Source organism: Bos mutus, chromosome 15 (genome assembly GCF_027580195.1).
Source record: "Bos mutus isolate GX-2022 chromosome 15, NWIPB_WYAK_1.1, whole genome shotgun sequence".
NCBI lineage: Eukaryota > Metazoa > Chordata > Mammalia > Artiodactyla > Bovidae > Bos > Bos mutus.
The window spans coordinates 44404716-44415777 of NC_091631.1; the positions used below are offsets into that span (position 1 = coordinate 44404716).

The 11062-nt window shown below is 42.2% G+C and overlaps 1 protein-coding gene and 1 non-coding gene across 2 annotated transcripts; both read right to left on the reverse strand.

Annotated features, from left to right (window-relative positions):
* Positions 1-3135: 3135 nt before the first annotated feature.
* RPS13 (ribosomal protein S13) lies at positions 3136-5928 on the reverse strand. The gene is made up of 6 exons (XM_005896779.3): positions 5820-5928; positions 5625-5673; positions 5372-5450; positions 4238-4407; positions 3822-3922; positions 3136-3213 (listed from the first exon to the last, which is right to left on the reverse strand). Exons 1-6 carry the CDS (start codon positions 5840-5842, stop codon positions 3180-3182), a joined length of 456 nt encoding a protein of 151 aa, XP_005896841.1. The 5' UTR covers positions 5843-5928; the 3' UTR covers positions 3136-3179.
* LOC138991032 (small nucleolar RNA SNORD14) lies at positions 4563-4652 on the reverse strand. The gene has a single exon (XR_011467079.1). It is a non-coding gene; the product is annotated as a small nucleolar RNA SNORD14 (small nucleolar RNA).
* Positions 5929-11062: the final 5134 nt, after the last annotated feature.

Consider the following 11062-nt stretch of genomic DNA (forward strand, 5'->3'; position numbering starts at 1 on the left):
TTTTAAAACCAGATATATGGATAACTGCAGCTAAAAAATAAGATCAACATCTATCACTTGAAAAAAAGATGATTTTTAAATAAAGAGAACAGTTGTTGAAGGAAACCTTGAAATCCTAGGAGCTCATATATGGGTAGATCTGGAGTTATATCCATATGCTGATTCCAACTCTGTCAAAATAGATACTACAAAGAAAAAGCATATCGGAACCTTTGGAAAGAAAGGATAAATGTCTAAGTCAGGAAGACAGATGAAGACAGACGATACTGTAACAGAAGGGAGAAACAGAAAAAAAAAATATTTAAACAGACTAATCCACTTAAAAAAGAAAATGATCATTAGGGGAAAACGTCAGAGACAGTATCTTAAAGCTTCTATAGCAAAAATACCATAAACACAAATCAAAAGGCAGAGAATAAATTGGGGTAAGTATTTGTAACAGAAAAGAGTAACATCTGGGAGTATCTCAAGGTAACTACAAGGCAAATTAGAGTACATAACATCTTCTATGGAATAAGAACCCACAACCAGGACATAACGAGTAAAGATTATGGGACGGTATTTGCAGCATGATGTGATGTCCATGTGCAAAGTGTCTCAATAACACACAGTGATTTGGAGAGACTTAGGGTTTTCTCTGCATGACTTAACTGCTTAGTTGCTCAGTTGTGTCTGACTCTGCAACCACATAGACTGTAGTCGACTGTAGACCGCTAGGCTCCTGTGTCCATGAAGTTTCTCTAGGCAAGAACACTAGAGTGGGTTGCCATGCCCTTCTCCAGGGGATCTTCATGACCCAGGGATTGAAACCAGGTGTCCTGCATAGCAGGTGGATTCTTTACCATCTGAGCCATCAGAGAAGCCCTGCATGACTGCCACATATTAAGAAACTCACGTGATCCTCACAGTAACTTTTCATAAGATTCATGAGATTGGACCTCCCAAACCACATGGCCACCAAGTAGCAGGACTGTTTCTGAAAGCCAAATCTGAATTTTCTGCCCAGTCAAAAAGACTGCAGGTGGTTTTTTACATTTTGAAGGAATTAAAATACCTCCAAACACATTCAGTTCAGTCACTCAGTCATGTCCTCCTTTTTGACCCCATGAATTGCAGCACACCAGGCCTCTCTGTCCATCACCAACTCCCGGAGTTCACTCAGACTCACGTCCATAGAGTCAGTGATGCCATCCAGCCATCTCATCCTCTGTTGTCCCCTTCTCCTCCTGCCCCCAATCCCTCCCAGCATCAGAGTCTTTTCCAATGAGTCAACTCTTTGCATCAGGTGGCCAAAGTATTGGAGTTTCAGCTTAGCATCAGTCCTTCCAATGAACACCCAGGACTGATCTCCTTCAGAATGGACTGGTTGGATCTCCTTGCAGTCCAAGGGACTCTCAAGAGTCTTCTCCAACACCACACTTCAAAAGCATCAATTCTTCGGCGCTCAGCTTTCTTCACAGTCCAACTCTCACATCCATACATGACCACTGGAAAAACCATAGCCTTGACTAGATGGACCTTTGTTCGCAAAGTAATGTCTTTGCTTTTGAATATGCTATCTAGGTTGGTCATAACTTTCCTTCCAAGGAGTGTCATTTAATTTCATGGCTGCAGTCACCACCTGCAGTGATTCTGGAGCCCAAAAATATAGTTTGACACTGTTTCCGCTGTTTTCCCATCTATTTCCCATGAACACATAGTCCTGTTTAATATTTACAGTAAACTGCTGGCTTGAAGGCAAAATCATATGTAAACTTCATGTAATTAAAAGAAAACCTAGAGATGCTTTGATACATCAAATGCTCCACATACTACCAACTAGTTTTTAGTCCAGAGCCATCAATACCCAACTTTGCCTACCTTACCTGGAGTTCGCAAAGATGTTGCTGCTAACCTTGTTTAGTTGTTACTCTTGGAGAAGTTTGCCTTATGTTATTTCTTGGTTTATGACAGTTAGTCACTTTTAAGACATAAACACAGCAGCACAGGGATTAGAAAATTACATCTAACAGTAGGGCTTGAATTGGGTTTGGCAGAAACCAACACAATACTGTAAAGCATTTATCCTTCAATTAAAAATAAATTTAAAAAGAATTAAGTAGAATTTCCACACCTGTTTTCCCCACTAGGATGTGGGGCTTAGTCAGTTTGCACCCAACAGAGCTGGTAGGCAAGTATGTGCAGTGTTCTGAAGAACAAGGAAAACGAAGTGGGTGTCTCTACCCTCAGAGCCCAGCATCCCACAAGACATCAATGCTACTTATGATACTAGTCTCTTAAAAACAAAGGGCTTTGCCCGACCATGTGATTTTGAACACAACTTTGATTACTGCTTTGGTTAAAGCTTAAGGGATTAAACATTTATTCAAGTGATAAATACCAAAAAAGTGGTACATACAAATGGCTTGAATTTTCTGACTCAAAGGGCTTACCTTGTGGTTCAGCTGGTAAAGAATCCGCCTGCAATGTGGAAGACATGGATTTGATCCCTGGGTAGGGAAGATCCCTTGGAGACGGAAAAGGCTCCCCACTCCAGTGTTTTGGCCTGGAGAATTCCATGGAGCATGGTCCATGGGGTCGCAAAGAGATGGACATGACTGAGCAACTTTCACTAGATTTTAAGAATTAAATATTCTGACAACACCCAACTAAGTAATTTTTATCATCATAACCCATTCAAAAGTTGCCAGCTTCATGGAGCTGAGCTCATCTCATGGTTCTTCCTGTTCCCTGAAGCCACTCTTCCGTATGTTTGAGCATCACTCACAAGACTGGGATCAAATATTACTTCTAAGGTCCCTCCATACTAGAGATGCCCTCCTCTCCAGAGACACTTTCATGTCTATTTCTGATACTACACTGTAGATAACATGAGAGATCTACATCAAATGTATCCAAATTACTTAGAGACGTTTGTGAAAATAATGTTACCACTTTCTGGTTTCTTCCAGTACCCACCAATCACAGTGAAATTACAAGCTGCTCAACTAGTTGAGCAGTGAAGGGATGCAATGGATAGATGCTATCTTATTGCTCCCTGTGGAATCACACAATTCTAATGCTGGAACACACATCCACATTAAACAGATAAATACAGAGACAAATTTTTGGACCAAAAAAAGTTACAAAACATGGTTCTGTTAAACAATGATTTTATTGCTTTAGTACAATACACAAATTTATGCAACCAGGGCAGAGGCTGTGGATGACTCGCTGAAAGAAAAAAAAAAGGGGGTGGGGGGGAGAGCTGGGTTAATAAAAAAGTCCTCTATATTTATACATAATCTGTTAAAAAAAAGTCCTCCATATTCACACAATCTCTGAAAACAGCTATTTCCTAACAGTTAAAATAAATCCCCAATATATAAAATGCACCGAACAGATCAGTTCCTGGAATCAGTTCATTGTGATCAACCATAATATGAAGATGGTCACTTAGGCCTCCAAGAACTGGCCAGCACAAGGAAAAACTTTTCTGGTGGAAACTGTGAATGCTAGGATGTTAATCATCACAGTGAGTTATCTATGCAAAAATTAAAACAACATAAGCACCCGGGAGCAAAAGAACTTAAATTTTACCCACAATCTGAAAGTGATTTAAAGAGCACGTTTGTGCTCTAAACGAGTCTACAGAAGAACCACCCTTTGTATCAACAAAACACAACCGCTCTACCTGTCTATGACCGTTTTCTTGCTATAATTAAGAAGTGAATATAGGCTCAATCTAAAACATCTATGATCAGTCCTTTTACTATAATTACTACTCTATTTAATACTTGGCCAACTCCTATTTTTATCAACAAAAAGGGTTGATAACTTACTATTTCCAATTAGGGGGTAGGACTCGTTTGGTCTTGTAGTATCGAGCCAACCGGTGAATACGGCTCTCAATCAGAATCAGACGGAATTTAGCATCTTTATCCTAGAAATAAAATTGATAGAATTCAGGAAAACCACTTAAAACTAAACATCATTTTAACAGAAAAATGTATAGACACCCTGCACTTTAATGAAAAATTGCTTAGTGTTGTTAATAGAACCAGAGCCTAGGGTTTGTGTGGCTAGATTAGGTCCTTAAGGGAATTTAGGGAACTAACACCCACCCCCACCCCAGAAATCTCTTCTGGTGAAACATTTCAAAGCAAACACTGATTTGTTTGTGCCCCTTGGATAATTCAAATCAGAGTCACTATATTTTACTAATATGAATTTAGTACAAGCAGTCTCATCCTCTTACCTTTCTGTTCCTCTCAAGATGCTTCCTAACAGCAACAGCTTTCTTAATTAAATGATAGAGATCCTCAGGGAGATCAGGAGCAAGTCCTTTGGACTTAAGAATTCTCAAGATTTTGTTGCCTGTCACAAAACGTACTTGTGCAACACCATGAGAGTCTCTCAGGATCACACCTGGAAAGGGAGTAATATAAATTCCCACATCATACATACAAACTGGAGCATGTGATGTCAAGACTGAGATCAAGTCACTTTCCAAGTTTCCCATCTGCAAAACACAGCTTACTTTTTATACATCAGACACCAACAACAGAATGCACAAGCGAACCTCACTCAGACATCCAAGGAAGGTTTACCCAACACTAAGGAAAACCTTTCTGGTGGAAACTGCGAATGTTGGAAGACCATCATCATAGTGAGCTTGCTAGATTACAGGCCACCAAAAAAAAAAAAAAAAAAAAAATCAAGGAGTCGTCAAAACAGCACCACCTGATTACCCCACAGTCTCTCTCTCTACATATATACACACACACACACCTCTGATTATGTATAACATCTCCACTAGACCATAAGCTCAACAGAAGGCTATGGTGCTTTTTTACAATGACTGTATTCTCAGGATCGGGGATCACACAGCTGGCAAACATTTGCAGAACGAAGCCATTTGCACAAAGTCACACACAGCTGAGGTTCAAACCACATCTGTTAGAAAGCAATGAGCACTCAGAGCAGCCAGTCCCAGCTTCACTAACAGCTGTGTGATCTGAGGCTTGTTTGTATAGCTGCAACGTGCCTCAGTTACCCCAACTTCAGGAAAACGTCTACTATTTATTTGAAACTATGGCTGTCAGAATTAACTCGGGTCATAAAATGGAAAGCGCTTAGAACCACGCACGTAAGAAGAGTGCCCAGCCCAAAGAAAATACTCATTAAAATTTTGAACACATTTTAATTATTTTATCGTCTTTCAAATAAGACCTTGAGAGTTCAGCAAAGGAGGGCTAGGCCTCGGTCAACAGTAAAGTCAGGAAAACGAGCAAAAATTTTTCAAACCACATGTGAGACATTTAGCCCCACTGTTTTTCAGCACGTTACACGAGGTCAGGAGGAAGGGGCTACATTAAACAGACTGACTCACCGATCTGTGAGGGAGTCAGGCCTTTCTTGGCCAGTTTGTAGATCTGCTCCTTCACGTCGTCAGAAGTGAGCTTCAGCCACTGTTCGCGGGAGAGAAAGCGGCCTTAAGACGAGAAATACGGGATGGAACCGAAGCGCAGCGGCCCTCTCCACCCTCAAAACTGCGCTCATGCACACGTGGTCCGCATCTTCCGAGCAACTGATGGCACCCCCACCGCCTCCCGGCCTCTCCTCGGTACCCGCACACTACTTACGGTGGGGACGCTGCGGCGGTAGGGCAGAGCCGACTGGGACAGGCCCTTCCTGGAGAGAAAAGCAGTATCGGGGTGAAAAAGCGAGCCCCGCCAGAGCAGCCCCAAACCTTACCCCCTCGACCCACTGCCTACGCTCCTTCCTTTCCCTCCACCCCTAGACTCAGCCTTGCAACCCGCTCATAAACTCTAGCTCACCCGGGAGCGTGCATGCGACCCATGATGGCGGCGGTGTGGTAGCAAAAGGAGAGAGAGGGTGGGAGAGCCGCAGGAAGCCACCCTCCACGCAGGAAGTGGCCTCACACGTCCTGGCTTCCGCCCCTGCAGGAGGCGGAGCTTCGCTGCGTATTTCCCGGCGTCCGCCGGGAAATGTACTTCGACGTGGACTACACTTCCCGGCAGGCATCGGTGTTTGAGGCGGCACTAGGCTGGAGCGGAAAAAAGGATCCGCTTCCGGCTTGGGCAGTGGAATCCAGACGAGACACTGCTTATCCAGGATACTGCGGGTTTGGATGCTGGACTGGGAGTGCGCTTGGAGCACATAGAGCTGCAGGGGTTCCCCGGCCTTGGGCAAGGTGGTTATCTGCGTCCCCGTGGCCCAGCGAGTTTGGGCGGCAAAGTTCATCCATACACTATTGCTCATCCACTCAGCTGCGCCCAGGCTGGTCTTGACACTAGTTACCTCAAGTCTGTCCCTCCCCTTAAACTATTCACAAGGGGGAATTCCCTGGCCGGCTAGTGGTTATGATACTTGCCTTCACTGCCTAAGGCCTCAGTTGGATACCTGGTCAGGGAAGCAAGATCCACCAAGCCTGCAGAGCATGGCCAAAAAAAAAAAAAAAAAGCTTAAAAAAGCTTACAATAGCATGACGATAAAGGGCTGCCCTTAGCCAACTGGTAACACTTATTATCTCTAATTGTAACCTTTCAGGGGAGGGGTGCCTGACTACAAGCTGTCTGGTCCTGACCTCTATGTCATTTCACAGTCATTTTACATTTTTTAAAAAAACAAGTACCTAATCCATCCTCTGCTTTCCCTGTTGGTAACCAAAGTTTGTTTTATATATGTTAGTCAGTTTTTAAAGTAAGTTCCTTTGTACTGTTTTTTAGATTCCATATATAAGTCAATTCAGTCGCTCAGTCGTGTCAGACTCTTCGCGACCCCAAGGACTGGAGCACACCAGGCTTCCCTGTCCATCACCATCTCTGGGAATTTATTCGAACTCATGTCCATTGAGTTGGTGATGCTGTCCAACTATCTCAACCTCTGTCAGCCCCTTCTCCCGCCTTCAAACTTTCCCAGCATCAGGGTCTTTTCAGATGAGTCTGTTCTTTACATCAGGTGGCTAAATTATTGAAGCTTCAGCATCAGTCCACCCAATGAATATTCAGGACTGATCCAAGGGACTCTCAAGAGTGTTCTCCAACACCACAGTTAAAAAGCATCAGTTCTTCGGTGCAACTCTCACATCCATACATGACTACTGGAAAAACCATAGCTTTGACTAGATGGACCTTTGTTGGCAAAGTAATGTAGTATTTATCTCTATAATCTTTAGGTCCACTCGTGTTGCTGAAATGTCATTATTTCATTCTTTTAATGGCTGAGTAATACACACTGGGGCTTATCTTGTGGCTCAAGCGGTAAAGATTCAGCCTGTAATGTGGGAGACATGAGTTCGATCCCAGGCTTAGGAAGACCCCTTGGAGAAGAGAATGGCTACCCACTCCAGTATTCTTGCCTGGAGACTTCCATGTACAGAGGAATCTGGCGGGCTATAGTCCATTGGATTGCAAGGTCGGACACAACTGAGCTAGGATGTACACAGCATCTTCTTTATCCATTGCTCTGTTGATGGACACTTAGGTTGTGTCCATGTCTTGACTACTGTAAATAGTACCACTCTGGAAAAGGTCAGTTTTCATTTCAATCTGAAAGAAAGGCAATGCCAAAGAATGCTCACACTACCATACAGTTGTGCTCATTTCATGTGCTAGCAAGGTAATGCTCAAAATATTTCAAGCTAGGTATCGGCAGTACAGGAACTGAGAGCTTTCAAATATACAAGCTGGATTTAGAAAAGGCAGAGGAACCAGAGATCAAATTGCCCACATCCCAACTTCCGTTGGATCATAGAAAAAGCAAGGGAATTCCAGAAAAACATCTACTTCTACTTCATTGACTATGCTAAAGTTTTTGACTGTGTGGATCACAACAGGAAAATTCTTAAAGAGATGGGAATACCAGACCACCTTACCTGTCTCTTGGGAAACCTGTATGCAGGTCAAGTAGTAACAGTTAGAACCGGACGCTAACAATGGACTGGTTCAAAATTGGGAAAGGAATACGTCAAGGGTGTATATTGTCACTCTGTTTACTTAACTTATATGCAGAGTTCATCATGTGAAATGCAGGGCTGAATGAAAGATTGCCTGGAGATATATCAACAACCTCAGATATGCAGATAATACCACTCTGGTGCAGAAAGCTAGGAGGAACTAGAGAGTGAAAGAAGAGAGTGAAAAAGCTGGCTGAAAACTCAACATTCAAAAAACTAAGATCATGGCATCCAGTCCCATCACTTCATGGCAAATAGATGGGAAAACAGTGGAAACAGTGACAGATTTTATTTTCTTGGGGTCCAAAATCACTGCAAACAGTGACTGCAGCCAGGAAATTAAAAGGTGCTTGCTCCTTGGAAGAAAAGCTCTGACAAACCTAGACAGCATATTGAAAAGTAAAGACATCACTTTGCTGACAAAGATTCATATAGTTAAAGCTATAGTTTTTCCAGTAGTCCTGGACAGATACGAGAGTGGGACCATTAAGAAGGCGGAGTTTCTTTAATTGTGGTGAATAACTGATGCTTTTTGATTGTGGTGCTGGAGAGGAATCTTGAGAATCCCTTGGACTGCAAGGTCAAACCAGTCCATCCAAAAGGAAATCTATGCTGAACATTCATAGAAAGGACTGATGCTGAAGCTGAAGCTCTGGGACTTAGGTCACCTGATGAGAAGAATGGACTCATTGGAAAAGACCCTGATGCTGGGAAAGATTGAGGGCAGGAGGAGAAGTGGGTGACAGAGAACAAGATGATTGGATGGCATTACCAATTCAATGGACATGAGTTCGAGCGAACTCCTGGAGATAGTGAAGGGTAGGGAAACCTGGCATGCTGCAGTCCATGGGGTCTCAAAGAGTTGGACGTGACTTAGAGACTGAACAACAACAATGAACATTAGGGTTCATGTACTTTTCAAATTAAAACCTTTGTCTTCTCTGGATATATGCCCAGAGGTGGGGCTGCTGGATCATATTTTTTTTTTTTTTTTTTTAGTTTAAGGAAACTCTATACTGTTTTTCATAATGGCTGCACCAATTTACATTCCCATTAACAGTGTAGGAGGGATCCCTTTTCTCCATACCCTCTCCAGCATTTATTTTTAGGCTTTTGATGATGGCTATATTAAAAAGCAGAGACATTACTTTGCCAACAAAGGTCCGTCTAGTCAAGGCTATGGTTTTCCCAGTGGTCATGTATGGATGTGAGAGTTGGGACTGTGAAGAAAGCTGAGCGCCAAAGAATTGATGCTTTTGAACTGTGGTGTTGGAGAAGACTCTTGAGAGTCCCTTGGACTGCAAGGAGATCCAACCAGTCCATTCTGAAGGAGATCAGCCTTGGGATTTCTTTGGAGGGAATGATGCTGAAGCTGAAACTCCAGTACTTTTGCCACCTCATGCGAAGACTTGACTCATTGGAAAAGACTCTGATGCTGGGAGGGATTGGGGGCAGGAGGAGAAGGGGACGACAGAGGATGAGATGGCTGGATGGCATCACTGACTTATGGACATGAATCTGAGTGAACTCCGGGAGTTGGTGATGGACAGGGAGGCCTGGCGTGCTGCGATTCATGGGGTTGCAAAGAGTCGGATGCTACTGAACTGAACTGAATTATTAGTGATGTTGAACATTTTTTCACATGCCTGTTTTGTATTTCCCTAGAGACTGAGATGAAGTGAAAGTGTTAGTTACTCAATCATGTCTGACTCTTTGCAACCCCATGGACTATAGCCCGCCAGGCTCCTCTGTTCACGGAATTTCCCAGACAAGAATACTGGAGTGGGTTCCCATTCCCTTCTCCAGGGGATCTTCCCAACCCAGGGATCGAACCTGTGCCTCCTACATCGAAGACGGATTCTTTACCATCTCAGCCACTGAGGAAGCCCAACTGACTGGAGCATCTATTCCTGTGACATTTGGCCAAAGAAATGTCTATTCAAAAATTCTTTGCTTTCTCTTGAATTTTATGAGTCCTTTATGTATTCAAGATGCCAGGTCCTTACCAGATACACGATCTGTGAATATTCTCTCCCATTCTGTGAGTTGTCCTTTTACTTTATTATGCATATACGTATTTAATTTTGATGAAATCAAATTTATCTGTTTTTCTTTTGTTGCCTGTCCTTTTTTGTGACATACTTAAGAAAACCTGTCTAATTCTAGGCTACAAAGATGTACACCTGTGTTTTCTTCTAGGGTTTTTAACTTCAGTTATGTTTAAGTTTCTGATCCACTTTGAATTAAATTTTATGTTCTAAGAGTCCTACTTTATTTTTTGTACATGGTTATCTAGTTGTCCTCACACGGTTTGTTGAAAAAAAAAAAATACTACTCTTTCCTCATTGATCCTGGAAGTCCTTTGTCTTTTGGTTTGTGATCCAAACAAAAAGAAACCCAAACAGATGTGAAAATATAATAACCAAAATTAAAATCTCAATGGATGGGGGTTAAACAGTTGAAAAGAGAAGTAGTGAAATGGAAAAGAATTCATAATAAATTATTCAGAACTGAAAAAAGTTACTGATCTATATATTTAAGAATCCTAAAGAGAAAAATATAAAAAGGTGTCTATACCTAGGTACATCCTCATTAATACAGACCAAACAAGATTATCCCTAAGATAGTAACTGTTGAAGGCGTGTGATGGGATTCACTCATGGAGCTCATTAAACTGTTGTCTAACTTTGTATGTCTAAAATTTGCATGACAAAGTGTTTCAAAAAATAAGCTGGCTGTAATTAAGTTACTGCTTTTTCATGGTCTCTGGCTCTTTTACATGTTACCTCTAGGATTAGAGAACCACAACCTCACTGGTATCATTCCAGGATGGAGGTATGGTATTAAGAACTACATTCTCTGTTCTGAAGATATGTCTACAAGCATGGCTGTCACTATACTCTAGTATTTAAATAAACTACCAAAGGCAGGGACCATACTAATAGAAGCATTTCACTTCAATGAAATAGTGATGGAACGCTAACAAAGTGGCAATCCAGACCTTCCAAGAACCACACTTAAATGTCAGACACTCTCTGGACATTTTTAAGGGCAAATCACAGGCCAGTTCTGAAATTCAGGATTACCTGAACCTAATAAACT

Excerpts from the sequence above, each read along its gene's own strand:
- RPS13 (XM_005896779.3), bottom strand. The coding sequence starts at position 5,842 with ATGGGTCGCATGCACGCTCCCGG. Across the intron at positions 5,674-5,819 it reads GGTCGCATGCACGCTCCCGG|GAAGGGCCTGTCCCAGTCGG; the intron begins GTGAGCTAGAGT and ends TTTTCTCTCCAG. Across the intron at positions 3,923-4,237 it reads ATCTTGAGAGGAACAGAAAG|GATAAAGATGCTAAATTCCG; the intron begins GTAAGAGGATGA and ends TTTTATTTCTAG.